The sequence below is a fragment of the Panthera pardus genome, unplaced genomic scaffold (genome assembly GCF_024362965.1).
Source record: "Panthera pardus isolate Hobbes unplaced genomic scaffold, ASM2436296v1 HiC_scaffold_7, whole genome shotgun sequence".
NCBI lineage: Eukaryota > Metazoa > Chordata > Mammalia > Carnivora > Felidae > Panthera > Panthera pardus.
In genome coordinates this window covers 77,659,111-77,674,076 of record NW_026527002.1, presented here as the reverse complement: position 1 = coordinate 77,674,076, position 14,966 = coordinate 77,659,111, and the positions used below count along the sequence as shown (strand labels likewise).

Sequence of the window (14,966 nt, the reverse complement as noted above, 5' to 3'; positions counted from 1 at the left end):
GATTTATTAACAAACTCCTTTAGAGATGGGCATTTAAGGTTTTATTCTTAGTTTTTATTATGAGAAACAATTCTCTTACAACTGTCACCCTACCTCTATCTTTGCACGTAGAGAGGGCAGTTCCTTAAGAGGCTTTGGGGAAATTTCACCAGATTTGCCTCCTAAGCCCCCTTGTACAATTCCTACATTTATCATCCCTTTTGCAATGCCAAAATTCATCCATGCATCCTCTCATTGGGTTTGTATTCATAGTGCTCCCTCATCTATGAACTATACATTTGATTAAGTATATCGTGGAATCATTTGATTACTCTCCTACAAAATGATGGAGAGTTACCTATTAACGGTATCCACGAAAGAGATTGCACAGGCAGGTAAACTTTGGATCCCTTACTTATAAAGAACATTAAGTACCTATTACGCTCCTGTTGTCAGTTTAGCAAATAGAGAACAAGCAGTGCCCCAAGCCTGGTTGGGTTGTCCTGGCTGGCACCGTACTTCCAGGCTAGCAGGGAGACAGAAAGACGAGAGAAGTGAGAGAGGGCAGCTGGGTGGATGGGATGGTTCCCGTGTGTGCACAGCTGAGCCAGGAGAAGGACCCAATCTGGGTAGTGAGTGTGCGTAGAGACGGTGGCTAGGGGAAACTTTAGACACGACTACAGAGCAAATACGAGACACATGGTGATGATGATGGTGGTGATGATGGTGATGATGATGATGGTGATAAGTCTGGTAATAGGTAATTGTTTTTTACTATTTAATCAGTCTGGAGGACTGTTCTAAGCATTTTGCGTATATCGCTTAACATACAGAGTAGTTTTATGAATTAGATAATCGTGTCTTCTCCTTTTACAAATGAGGAAAGGAAATGCAGAGAGGTTACATGGGTGGCCCACAGCTAGTAACTGTCAAAGCTGAGATTCTGACCTTTGCAGTCAGACTCCCAAGTCTGTGCTCTTAACCACCACCTTGTCCAAGAATCAGGCAAACCCGGTGGGAAGGCATCACAGACAGGCCTGAATGCACAAAGACATAGGAGTAAGCGAACTTAATTCACGCAGGGAAACATGAGCAGTATGTTCCCTTTGGAGGCTGGGAGATGCTGCTGAGAAGCAGGTGGAGTCCAAGCCCTGGTAGCCTTGTGGGCCACTTTGGGAAACTTTCCCTCTGGGGAGGTCTTTTCAAGGATCGCATGGATCCCTAGAGCTGAACAGCATCTTAAAAGTCCCATTCCGGGGCGCCTGGGTGGCGCAGTCGGTTAAGCGTCCGACTTCAGCCAGGTCACGATCTCACGGTCCGTGAGTTCGAGCCCCGCGTCAGGCTCTGGGCCGATGGCTCAGAGCCTGGAGCCTGTTTCCGATTCTGTGTCTCCCTCTCTCTCTGTCCCTCCCCCGTTCATGCTCTGTCTCTCTCTGTCCCAAAAATAAATAAACGTTGAAAAAAAAAAAAAAAAAAAAAAAAAGTCCCATTCCATGCAGAAACCACATAGAAATCTGCAGAAACCAAGCCAGTAACGCTTTTCCCGGGACGCTTTCCTGGCTCCTTGTGGAGGAAAAAGCTTCCCTTACCAGCATCTCCCGGGGCCTCATATCCTGCCTTTGCTGCTCGCAGACACTTCTTTGTACATGTGCATCATTTCCACTCCCCAGCTCAACTCATCTCCTGCTCAACACGGCACACACAGCGTGGCTTCTGATTAATTAGTGTATTCTCCAGTTTTTATCAGGCCAAAGAAAAATTTAAAAAAGAACTGAAGATTGCTGGATTTCTGTACAGTGACTTATCTGTACTAGCTTCTGATATACCGTATTTCCCACCAGAGGAAGAGGAAGAAAATTTGGAAGATGGAATTCACCTGGTAGTCTGTGTCCATGGCCTAGATGGTGAGTCCCAAAAAGGTTTCCTCCGCAGAATCTGTACTATAAACCATTTATGATATTTATGAGTTAATTTGAGTCAGGTTCAACTGTGTGACACAGGTTCAACTGTGACACCAGCAACCGTGGAGTGGTGGCACGTTGAACTAGGGAAATGACATGGCCTTGTGCCCAAAGATGAGCTCTCTGACACAGAAATCTTTCAAGTAAATGAAATACATAAAAAAGTGCAATAATGCAGTAATGGAGTAATTAATGGAATGAAGGAAGGAAGAAATGAATAAATAATGAATGGAACTAATGAACAAAAATAAAAGAAGGAATGGATGGATGGATGGAATGAAAATATTAATCGGTTGCATGAGTAGTTAGAATGTGTGGATTAATGAGACCCACGAGTCAATAGAAGGAGGGGAGAAATTCAGTGGATTCATTTCGAGGGGCTTAGGTTAGTGGCCCAAACTATGCTGTTGCCTACTTTTATTCATTTCTCACTTATGGGGCAACACCAGGCACTGTACCAAATTCTGGGATTGCAGAGACCCAACATGGTTCCTGATCTTAAAAACTTCTTAATTTCATGAGATTAGCCAATGCGGTCCAAGGGAAGAGAGAAGGGAGGGGGGAAAGGCTCCTCCCTACCCTGCCCCCTAAATGACCTAGTCCCCAGTGTCAGGTCTCTTTAGGGTTTCTGAGGTCAGTCCAAAGGCGCTGTGCTGTAAGATAACAGAACTTACCAGCTCAGCCTGGACCAAAGGCAAGAACTTGCTCCTGCCTCCCCTCGTGAATTTCAGCTTCTCCCTAACTGGCTGAAGAAAGCGATCAGATCAACTAGAGGTACGGGCTGTCTGAGTTCTCCTCAAGCTCAAGTTTACATCATAATTGATCTGAAAGCTGGAATGTGGAACATGATTGGACATCCACTTTGTATGGACTCCAGTGCATAACTAGCGTCAGGCAAGAGAAAGGACTTCCCTGCGGCGACATAGGTGATGAGTGGCAAAACCTGTGGTCACAGTCTTCTGCTGACAATTTATTAGGGAGTGGTGGTGTACTGTCCTTCCAGGACACACTCTTCTTTATACTCTTAATTTTCAACCTGGGGGCTAATGCGTTTTATTGTCTGGCCATATGCCTTGGGTACCAGGACACTCAGTCTAACGGGTCTATTTGGTGAAGTGTCCAATAATCCAGTGGTGAACAATAGATTTTAGAGGAGGAGGAGGAGAAGGAGGAGGAAGTGGAGGAGGAGGAAGAGGAGGAGGAAGGGGAGGAGGGGGAGGAAGAGAAAGAGGGGGAGGAAGAGGAGGAAGATGAAGGGCGGAGAGGCAGCAGTAGCATTGGTTTATCATATCGACTCATCAGGGGCCAGACGTCCTTCTAGATACTTGACACGTATGAATGCCATTGATCATCACAACCGCCCTGCAGAGTAGGTGTTGTTATTATCCCATTATCACTGTTATTATCCCATTAAACTGAGTCAGGGGGCTAAGTAACGTGTGTAGGTTCCCACAGTTAATGTGGTTGAGCCAAGGTGAAAACCCAGTGGAGCTGTCAGGCTCCAGAGCCCATGGTTTTGTTCTGCGTTATGCCAACAAGTTCATCTCCTCCCCTGTCCAAACGTCGGGCCCATCGCCGTTTAAGTTATCTTTTACAAAGATCTTGTCAAGGGGCACCTGAGTGGCTCAGTTGGTTAAGCGTCCAACTCTTGATTTAGGCTCAGGTCGTGATCTCATGGTCCGTGGGCTCGAGCCCTGCATCTGGCTCTGCACTGACAGCATGGATCCTGCTTGGGATTCTCTCTCCACCCCCCGCCCCTCTCTTTCTCTCTGCCCTTCCTCTGCTTGTGCTCTCTCTCTCAAAATAAATAAATAGGAATTTAAAAAGGATCTGGTCATGCCAGTCCGTTACTGAAAACTTTTCTTTGTAGCTGCCAGAAGATAAAACTCGTGTCTCAGAAAGCTCCTAGCATGAAAAGCCCTGTATATTCCTACCCTCCCCACCATCACCTCCTGCCCTCTCCCTCCTGCGGTTGCATCAACTCCCCGCCTTTCCCAGGGATGTGTGCATCCCACACCACTGTGTCTGGTCACCCACGGCTCTCCCTCCAGTGAGCTTCAGCACTTCCCAAATCCCAGCCGTTCACGTACCCTTCCCCAGTTTTACTCCACCCAGGTACCTTGTACTATGACTCCAAACTTCATACTGCAGTTGGCGTGTTTTTGGAATGTATTTCTTTTATAAAAAGAAACGTCAGATGACTACCACAAATAAAATCCTGGAATCACTTGCCACCCAGGAGAGTAATGCTAAAAGTAATCACAGTGAAACGAAGATAATCTTACTGGAGCGGCCCCACCGTCAGAAGACGGTGCTTGAGACTCACGCGTCTGTCTCATAAAGTAAGAAGCTACTGAAGACGGACTTGATTTTAAGTGGGACTTCCGATCAGAAGGGCCGCAGACACAGTGACTCTCTCGCTCATCAGCACCACGTGACATGTGACACGGGACCTACGGTCAGCTCAGCATCCTGTGGCATGTGCCCCTCTTATCTGATAGTGAATTAAAATAAGAAAGACCCTCAATCTCTTCCTTAAAATGAGGAAGCTTGTCAGGCCAGAGGCTTTTGTTCTTTGTTTTTTGTGTTTTTTTCCCACCATGGCTGTTGGAGAAGGAGCAGAGAAGCTTCACCAATGTTTGAACTATGTCAGAAACCTTGTGCTGACAAGTATAAGTACAGCCTTATCTACTGGGCAGAAGATCTTCAGAAAGACAAGTGATATCACACACAGGTTTTTTTATTTTATTTTATTTTATTTTTTTAGTTTTGCTTTATAGAAGGAGAGAGAGGGAGAGTGGGGGCAGGGAAGGGGCGGGGGGGGGTGGGGAGAGAGAGAGAGAGGGAGAGAACCTCAAGTAGGCTCCACGCCCAGTGCAGTGTCCTACACGGGGCTCAGTTCCACAACCCTGAGATCATGACCTGAGCTGAAATCCAGAGCCGGACGCTCAACCAGCTGGGCCACCCAGGGGCCCCACACGCGGGTTTCTTTTGAAGGTCACTTCTTCAGCTCCAGGTACATAGGTCCAGACTCTACAGGGTTGTACAGGACCCACTTGTTCAAATTCCACTTCCCAGGATATGTTTATATCAACAGAGAAGTGAAGAAGTGGGTAAGAGCTACGAGTATTCATACAACTCTTCGTGATGTTCCCCAAAGCCCAAGATTTCTAGGCTTGTAAACACCCTCAGTGTAACACCTTGTCCGATCATATTTTCTGAGAATTTTTTGAGCTACAGCGAGTTCTCTCTCTCTCAGCAGCTGAAGGAGAGGGGACATTATTGTCTCTTACTTAGACTCCTCATGCTGAATATAAACACTTGCTACTCTTCTCTGTGAAGGCCAGGTCCTGGAATGTCAGTAGGTAGCTTTAAATAAGAACAATGACGGGACCAAAGGGCCTAATTGTATTGTCAGAAATGAATAGGAAGAGGGACGCCTGGGTGGCTCATTAGGCTCAGATCTATCACTGATGGTTTACAAACTACTTTGAAAGTCTGGTTATATGGTAAAATAGGTCACCTATCTATCCACCGACCAGCTTCTGGCTTTCGACTCTGCAGGGACCCGTTGGAGGAATAGGTCAAAAATCCATTAAGATGGAGTTGAACGCCATAGCCTGCCTGAAATGTACACCTAAGAATACTTGAATATGAAGCATGTTCTGTTCTATTAGATCCATTCTCCACATGATTTTTACGTCGGGTGCTACAAGATGCCCCAGATTCCTAAGCTGTCATTCCTCTGTCCCGGTGGTCGCTGGGGACCAGACGGAGTCCATGAAGCTGGCACTTGCATGACTCCTGTTCCCAAGGACGATTGTCATTTTGTTGCAGATAGAACTATGCCCCCACTGGCCAGTCTGGGGGCCTTGCTGGCTGTAAGTGGCAGAACTAGACTTTGTATTAAGCAGGAACTTGAAGAAGGGACATGCAGATGTCATATCGTGTCACATCAGCCAGCAAGTGGCACCCCTTGCCGTGAACAGAAGTGTCTGTAGAGGAGGAGGAGTGAGTGTATCTGTGACTGTTCTGTGTGTGGAATGTTCATGAGTCACACGGTCATGGATCAGGGAGTAATTCCCCTGAGGTGGGACTACTAGAAAGGCCGTGACCTTGTGTTGACCTTGTGTTGGTGGGGGGAAGCACAGGACCTCTAGGTTGGACTTGTTTTGGCTGTTTTTATCATCTGCTTAATGAACAAACGGGACCTGGGGGGATCGGAGAAGAGGGGGAGCTGAATCCCTTGTGTGTCAGTTTTGATATGAGTAACCATGGGTCTGGCTGGGGTGGGGATGTCTCTCGTTTTTAGGGAACAGTGCAGACCTCCGCCTGGTGAAGACTTTCATAGAGCTGGGACTTCCTGAAGGAAAGCTGGACTTCCTAATGTCTGAGAAGAATCAGGTATGACCAAAACAATAAAAAATAAAAACAAAACAAAACAAAAAAACCCACATCAGAACTAAAAGAATCCCTGAATCATGTCCTATATGAAACCCCTAAAGTCACCCTGGCTGTTCAAGGACGCTCAGCTAGAAGGGGGGCCTGCTAGAGAGCACTGGTCAGCACTCAGATGGGCTGGGAAGAAATGAGTCATTGTTTCCTTTTGGAGGGTGCAGAAATAGTACCAAGTGAAAAGATGTCAGTCAGGTGCCTGGGGCCTTTGGCCTCTGAGCTGTCACCCACAGAGCATAAATGATGGGAGTGTCCCTGCGTCTCTACCGGGTGAAGGGGGCTGTCACAGGCGTAATTCAGCCCCTGTGTTGCAGCCCTCATGGCAGAGGGTTTTAACCAGGGTACCCTGGGGACCATTGGACTGGATCTAACAGAAGTCATGAATTGGCGTGTGTGTCGGGGGTGGGGGGTGGTCACTCAGGAATGATTATGTTCCATGACATGTGGTCATTATTTCTTGAAAGTTGTGATCGTCATAAGCAAGTGGATTTCCAGTACATCCCTTTAAAAGCACCCTGGTCGGGGGTGCCTGGGCGGCTCAGTCGGTTAAGCCTCCGACTCTTGATTTCGTCTCAGGCCATGATCTCACGGTTCGTGAGTTCGAGCCCCGTGTCGGGCTCTGCACTGACAGTGTGGAGCCTGCTTGGGATTCTTTCTCTCTCTCCCTCTCTCCCTGCCCCTCCCCTTCTCTCTGTCTCTCTCAAAATAAATAAAGTTTAAAAAAAAAGCTTAAAAAATAAGCAAATGAAAGCACCCTAGTTGCTATCAGTTTTTAAACCTACTCTGTCCTCCAGAACATTTCTCATCAAAGTCAGCTCCGCCCTTGTAATTGCTACCATGTATTCAATACCCCTGTTAAAGTAACAGTACACAGCTGAGGAAACAGGGCCTGGAAGGCTGGGGGGTCTCGAACATAGCAGCCTCTGTCTTAACTGTGATGCAAAAGTTTACCGAACCCTTACACTGCGGCTAAGGAGCAGGCTGCATGGTCTGCCTTCAGAACTTGGAGGAGACAGGTTTGCACTGGGGAAGAACAGTCCCGGGCGCAGGTCCTGTAAGCAGGAGAGCTGGCCTGCAGACGTGGTTCTGTCCCCCTCTGTGACACTGAGACATTGACCAGAGCGCTTCATCCCTCCAGAGCCTCAAGGACCATTGAATGGCAGGTGACAGTGAGCCAAAGGCCTTCTCTCCACTCCTCTTCTTCCTCACCCTGGTGAATACTCGTAAGACCTGTTGTTCACCTCTGGAGCTGGTGCCCCGTGCAGGTGCAGGGAGCCCATGACACTGGCCAACAGTTCCACTAGTGAGAAATGGTTTTCATGTTGGCCCCGGATCTCCCTCCCCGGGGTTCCCATCTGTTTCCGAAAGTTCACCTTTGAAGTTATATAAACCAACCTAGCCTGTCTTCCCCGTGCCCGCCCTTGAAGGTTTTCAAAGACACGGATGACGTTTCTCCTCTTCCTTTGATGCCTGTGTCCTCTGACAATCCGTGTGGAGTCACTGATGGCTTTGGATCCTTCCCTGGACGTGGCCTGGGAGTGCGGTCTCGAGGCTGAGCTGGGGAGAGGGCAGGGCTTTGGGGCCAGGCAGGCTTGGGTGTGAGTCCTGGTGGCACGGGGCTCACCCTCGGAGCCCGTCTCCTCGCGGTGCGGTGGGGCCAGCAGTCAGCGGGCACACGCAATGCCTGGCATATGACGTGGCGGTAGGAGCTGCCTGGTCCATCCATCCTGCTTCTCCCGTTGGTTTCCAGCCACCCTCCTGACTGAGGGTTCTCCAGCGTCCCGAGTGTCCTCCTTAGAGCCCCGGGCTGTGAGCCCCTTTCCTTGGCGCTGAACCCCCCGCCCCCCGTGATCCCAGCACAGCTCCCAGAACGTGCCGCCGTGCCCCAGGGAAGACCCCGCCCGACAGCCGTCCCCTCTCTCCTCTTCCAGGTGGACACATTTGCAGACTTTGATACCATGACAGATCGCTTGTTGGATGAGATCATTCAGCACATCCAGCTGTACAACCTCTCCATATCCCGAATTAGGTAAAAGGAAGCCACAGGGAGTTAATGCCGGGGGGAGAGGGGTGACCTTCCTGGATGTTGGCTGCATACAGCTTCAGCGTACTGCCTTCTGTCCGCCACCGTGACAGGCTAACTTGTGACTTACCGGGGTAGACGACTCCCAGAGCGGAAGCGAGTGGGGGAGGAGGAACGTTGGGTAGCTCAGTAGGAAGGGACTGGGCTCCAACAAATATCCCTCGGTTTGAACCGTTATTCTTCTAACACTCACACGTCCGAGTACCGACTGGGCCATGCAGACTCTTGCAAGCTTCCCAAATCTCGGAGCCTCTGGTTCCCCACCCGCCAGGCGGGACCAGCCCCGGCGTCCTGTGGCACCTAGCGGAACACGTCACTGCCTGGTGAGAGGTTTCCGTCTGCGCTCGTTCCCTCCTTCCGCTGTGGCAGTTAGCTTGGCTGCAATGTTTCGCGATTCAAGTGGCAGTAAATGGCTTGTGTCGTTGTGCGTTTGCCATTTGTGGACACGGTGGGGTGTCCTTCCACGGGCATTAGCCCGCCGAGGCCTCAGAGACAAAGCGTCCCTTCTACATCTCACCATGAGGAGTCAGAGGCCCGTAGAGATGAGGTGAAAGTCACAGGCCACCAGCGAGGGAAAGCAGTCTCGTAGACTCCCATTCGTTTCCGTACGTGGCCTGTCTTACGCTCGCCATGAGCAGAGGTGGGGCGCTGCATACCTCTCGTGTGCTAGGGTTTCGATCGACCGGCCCCCGGTTGGATGATGACGGTGTGTTGGGTCCACAGACGTGTGAGTGGCCGTGTGACTGGAGCCGAGCGTGTAGGAGGGTCTCAGACGGCATGAGCCGACAGCGGGCGGCTCAGTAAGTGTGAAATGACAGTGAGAAATGAATACATTGCAGAGGCCGTCGGAAGTCAGGTCGTGAAGGGCCTCATAAGCCCGGCCAAGGAAATGGGGTTTCGTCCTGTGAACGAGCAGGATGCTTCGGTGCCCAGTGTGTATTTCAGAAAGCACCCCCGGGTGGCTGGGGAGGAGGCACAGAGGGCACACAGGGATGCTGCAGTAACGGAGAGCCGGGCCACACGCCCGCACTTCCGGCCACACTGGGCAACAGCGGCCTCGCTCCCAAGGCCTCCGTCTCGGGCGAACTGTGGCCAGAATCTGGAGACCCAGCGAGGACGGGCTAGCAGCCCCCATTCTCTTTGCCCGTTCCCCCGAATCGGGGTGGGGGAGGGAGGCGGACCCCGTGGTGCCGCCCGCCCAGCCGCTGGCCTCCTGAGGCCACGCTCACGCACCGTTTCTGTCCTAACAGCTTCATTGGCCACTCGCTTGGCAACATCATCATCCGGTCGGTCCTAACGCGGCCCCGGTTCCGGTATTACCTCAACAAACTGCACACATTCCTGTCGCTGTCCGGGCCTCACCTGGGGACCCTGTACAACAACAGCACGCTGGTTAGTACAGGTAAGACTCGCCCAAGCCCCGTGACCCACCCCCCCCCCCCCCCACCGCTATCCATTCGGAGCAGTGGGAAGATGAAAACAGAAGCAGATGTTCTCCTCGATGGAACCTGGTGGCTTCAGAGCCTCTTCGGGCACGGGATGCCGAGCAAAGGCTTTGGCCTCGGAGAGAGGGCCTCTCGTTTGTGAGTCGAGTGAGCTCAGACTAGATGTGCCCCAGGATCTCATCTGTGAACAGAAGCGTGATGCCCCTGGGTCGTGGCTGGAAGAGACTGAGGCACAGAAGTGTGGAGGGGGCAGGGGCCTGGGGCTGTTCGGGCTGTGGTGACACATCCTTACAGACCAGGTGGCTTGTAAACGACGGAAGTGTATGCCTCACAGTCTGGAGGCTGCAAGTCCAAAACCAAGAAGCAGGCAGATTCAGAGCCCAGGGAGGCCCCACTTCCTGCCTCACAGGTGGCACCTTCTTTCAGCCTTCAGCATGACGACTCTGGACAAGACATTTTCATCTCTCTGCTACTTAGTTTCCTTCCTTTTTTTAAAATGTTTGTTTATTTTTGAGAGAGAAAGAGACAGAAAGTGCACGTGAACGGTGGAGAGGCAGAGAGAGAGGGAGACACAGAATCCAGAGCAGGCTCCAGGCTCGGAGCCGTCAGCACAGAGCCCGACATGGGGCTCGAACTCACAAGCTGTGAGATCATGACCTGAGCCGAAGTCGGACGCTTAGCCGACTGAGCCACCCAGGTGCCCCATCCTTACTTTTTAAAATGGGGCTGTGTATGTGTGTCTGTTTGTGTGTCTGTGTGGATGCATTTGAGACATGGGTACGTTTATGATGTGACTGTGTATGTTGTGTACCTTCGCATGTCTGTAAACATGTGTATCATCTCTCTTTGTGTGCAGTGGTGTGTGTGTGTGTGTGTGTGCGCACGCGCGCGTGAGAATTGTTGAGGATTAAGCAGAAGGAAAGAAGAAGCTTGCTAACACACACACGCATCACCCGTAGCCGGATTCTCTACTTTTCACTGGCACGGCCCGCAGCTTGGAGGCTCCCACAATTTCCTCTGTACTGTCAGGTTGGGGACACCACGGAGGGTAAAGAAGCAAGGTTCAATGAATCTTGGACAATGAGCAGACTTTCCAAGGTAGTGAACGGTGGGACACGTTTTCTGGTGCAGGAGAAATAGTGTGTGTAATAGCATAGAAGCATGGTGCGATCAGCAAACAACAGGAAAGCAGGGTGACCGAGAGGGGCAGAAGGTGACAGTGGTGCTCTCAGCAAAAGCCTGATGATGAAGGGCCCCGAGGGATGTGATGGGGGTGGACTGACCAGCAGGTCGCACGGATGCTCCCCGGGGGCTGGTGACTGCTGGAGCCCAAGGAAGGCATCGGGTCTCGTTTAGCAGCTAGTTTATTAGATAACGCTCCTGACAAAGACTTCAGTGGTCCCCGATTGCCCCAATCCATTAGGTGGCACCTTGGGCCACCCCGAGGTTCTTTGCGCCCTGCCCAGCTCCCAGCCCCCTGCCACTGCTCCCCTGACCTTGCCTGACCCTCAGGGCAGACTGGGCTGCTGACCTTCCTCACCGATGGGGCAGATTGGTTGTCTGCCTTTCCGTTATTTTAAGGGCATTACTGGAAATGATCATGACAAATGGAAGACGGCTCCTTGGCCGTTCTCTCTGTCCTCACAAACCGGGGAAGCCATCTTTGTCTGCACCTGTCTGAATGTGGAATAAACAAGTGATTTAAGCCACATGTCAGTTTTTTCACAATTATAATATTGCACCGTTCCAAAAAGAACCGTATTGTATTCATTCCCTTGCGTTTGTATGAAACTCACTTTTGTCGTGGTGATGTAATAGTCCCCATCAGTGTTGGTGCCCCCATAACCAAGGTCAGGGATAGACTCTGACATGGAAGCCTGCTTTCAGTTTGTCTGTGTGCTACGTGGATCTGTAAGGACCATTCCTACCTACAGCTCTGCGTTTGGGATTATTTCCTTTGGCTAGATTTATGGGAGGAGGTCAAATGGGCCGAAGGGTATGGAAGTGTCAGGACTCCTAACGCTGATCGCCGTATCATTTGATTTTATAACCCCGCCACGGGTACCTGAGAAAAATTTACCCCAACTTCCCAAGAATTGGGAAGAATTGCCAAATTCCTGAGAATTGCCAAAGTGCCTACTTCCCTCTTATTTTAAAATTCACTAAAAAGCACAGTTTCACATTAACCCCTCCCCAATTATTATTATTTGCTCTCTTTATGTTCTTTCTTTCGTTTTTCTTTTCTTGTGTTGTTGTCTTTCTAGGCTTGTGGCTCATGCAGAAATTAAAGAAATCCGGGTCCCTTCTGCAGCTGACCTTCAGGGATAATGCTGATCTACGCAAATGTTTCCTCTACCAACTCAGCCAGAAAACAGGTGAGGGCCTTCCTCCACAGCACGTGGCTGTGGTCACGAGTGGGAGCTGGGGGTCCAGCCGTGAGACCCTAGATCACTTCACCACGGCGTCAGCATGCTCAGGGAAGCGTGTAGTCAGGAGGCCCAGCACACACAGCCTCTTCAGCTCACAGGGAGCCCGACAGCGACTCACAAACTAAGCTGCCCCCGAGGAAGGGCACCAAAGACCAGCCGAGGTGTGCGTAGGGGTCCTCTCGGCACACAGAAGCTGTGGCTGCTACTTCCTGCCAAGCCGTCTGTGCCCCAGTCACAAGCCCTGGGTCTGCTCCTTCCCAGGTCGGGATCCCCCCACAGAAAGGGCACATAAGCACTGTCCGTTCGGGTAGGCGGTGCAGGGGGAGACAGGAGTCTGTCCCAGGCAGGGCTGAAGTCACACCTTCGCCCCCAGTGGACTAGGAGACGCACAGAGGTGTTGAAGTCCCCGTCTGTGCTGTGGGAATGAGCAGAGAGCAGCAGTGGTCTGTGTGTCCAGGGAGGGAGCAGAGAGGTGACCGGGTGGCCTGCTCAGTCCTGCTGGGCAGGCCAGCCTGGCGCAGCCTCGGTCCCGTGTCCCCCTCCCCGTGGTCCTGTGAACACTGCCCCTGCTGATGTGTCTGCACCTGTCTGAATGTCAGTCCGGCGTGGCTGCCGCCTGGTGTGGGTCCCCGGGCAAGTCCTGTCCACCGCGTGTCTGTGCCACGCCGAGCCTTCCGGACTCCCCCCGGCCCCGGGGGGCAAGGAGGGCAGAGGGGAAGCTGGACGACGGTGTGGTCGGCACAGAGAGCTCGGAAGCTGGGCTGACCCTGCAGAGCTGTCCTGAGATGGGGCACGCGGCTGGTCCTTACGGTCCTGCACTGTATCTGCCAGCCACTGAGGCAGGCTGGCCCTCAGCAGGTGGTCATGGGATGTGACCTGGGATGAGAGGTCCCACCTTGCTGGAGGGGCACCGGGCTGAGGGCCTGGGGGGCAGTGTCTGCTGGCCCGTGCTGGGGTCTGAGGACGAAGGGACATGCTGTGCCATTCGGCCCCCCTGTCCCAGCACCGGAGACCGGCTGCAGGCAGCGAGGCGCGTTCAGAGGCCGTCTTCCTCCTGCGGGTGATGGGATGAGCCCCGCAGGTAGGGGCTGTCCCCGTTGAGAAGGTGGAGTCAACACTGGCTTTCTTCCTTATGCACTCAGTGCCGCTGCCCAGAGAGGTTCCCTTGTCACCTGCCTGCAGCTCCCCTTCCCCCCCTTGAGAGCAGCTCTCTCCGTGTGTCCCTTCAGCATCTGTGGCTAATGGGACAACAGTGCCACAGCCAGCTGGTCTTCCCTCTTCCCCTCTCCCGGGGCAAGTTCACAGAGTGTGTGCGAACCAGGAGGGCAGGGGGAGCCGCCTGGTGAAAGGCACCCTCCCGGCTCCTTCAGGTCTGCAGTATTTTAAAAATGTCGTGCTGGTAGCTTCTCCCCAAGATCGCTACGTGCCATTTCATTCAGCCCGGATCGAGATGTGCAAAACTGCCCTCAAAGACAGACACACGGGTAAGCCACATGTAATGTTTTTTTTAACCAACTTTCTGATTGATTGTTTTTTTATATGGATTTTGTTTTTTCTAAAAGAGAGAGGGCACAAGTTAGTGAGGGGCAGAGAGAGAGAGAGAGAGAGAGAGAGAGAGAGAGAGAGAGAAGCGGGTCTCGAACTCACAAACCGTGAGATCATGACCTGAGCTGCAGTCAGATGCTTAACTGACTGAGCCACCCAGGCGCCCCCCTCCCCCGGCTTTCTGATGTAAAAAGCCCAAGTAAATTCGTGAAATCCACAGCGCCTTTGAGGGCACTGGGATGTCCCCCCTCCTGGGATGGGGACCCAGCAGGCCCAGTGTTTTTCTCCAGATCCCGCTGGCCGGTTCTGCCCCGACTTCACCTCCTTCTCCCCTCCTCCCAGGGCCCGTGTACGCGGAGATGATCAATAACCTTCTGCGCCCTCTGGTTGAGGCCAAGGATTGCACTTTGATCCGACACAACGTGTTCCACGCCTTGCCCAACACTGCCAACGCCCTGATTGGCCGCGCCGCCCACATCGCCGTGCTGGACTCAGAGCTCTTCCTGGAGAAGTTCTTCCTGGTGGCGGGGCTCAAATACTTCAAGTAGTAGGGGGAGGGAGCCTTGCCGGAAGCCTGGCGATCCGCGAGAGCTTTAGCTGAGACGTCCTTGTACAGCCCGCTGCCACTCCAGGAAGAGCTCGGAGAGGAAGGCACCGAGGCAAGGAGGGTGGGGTGGGACCGGCCATTCGAGGTGCTTCCATTTTGGAGATGTGGGAAAGCTGAACCAGTACAGTAACACAGAAGACAAGACTTTGCCCGAACCTGTCTAGCCACCTGGAGTCTCCTTCAAGATATGGAGGGAAACTATGACAAAATAAAGCAACAGAATACTTGGGAGTTGGCGAGCCCACCTTTTTATCCACCACCGGCTCCCAGAGAGATCGTTCTTGATTTACTAGGTTTGTCCGGTATGTTTCTAGCTCATAGCTTTATCATTCTGATTCAATTAAGTGCATACAAGCATTTCAGAACTCAGGTTAATCTCTGTGCAGAAGTGGAACATATTTGTGTACATACAATCCTCGATAGATTCACATGTGCCACTCGTTCGAGACAGTGCGATGCCCA

The 14,966-nt window shown here is 51.9% G+C and overlaps 1 protein-coding gene across 4 annotated transcripts in view; it reads left to right on the top strand.

The window, feature by feature from the left end:
- The window catches only part of FAM135B (family with sequence similarity 135 member B), a 282,823-nt gene extending 268,088 nt beyond the window's left edge, over window positions 1-14,735 (top strand). For 2 of the 4 annotated variants that reach the window (XM_019459768.2, XM_019459769.2), the window contains exons 14-20: window positions 1,717-1,883; window positions 6,253-6,344; window positions 8,327-8,424; window positions 9,729-9,880; window positions 12,188-12,298; window positions 13,723-13,836; window positions 14,240-14,735. In XM_019459768.2, the coding sequence (XP_019315313.2) occupies window positions 1,717-1,883; window positions 6,253-6,344; window positions 8,327-8,424; window positions 9,729-9,880; window positions 12,188-12,298; window positions 13,723-13,836; window positions 14,240-14,445 (940 nt within the window). In that variant the 3' untranslated portion in view covers window positions 14,446-14,735. The remainder of the gene's footprint in view (window positions 1-1,716; window positions 1,884-6,252; window positions 6,345-8,326; window positions 8,425-9,728; window positions 9,881-12,187; window positions 12,299-13,722; window positions 13,837-14,239) is intronic. The other 2 variants (XM_019459770.2, XM_019459771.2) reach the window with 2 other exon arrangements.
- Window positions 14,736-14,966: the final 231 nt, after the last annotated feature.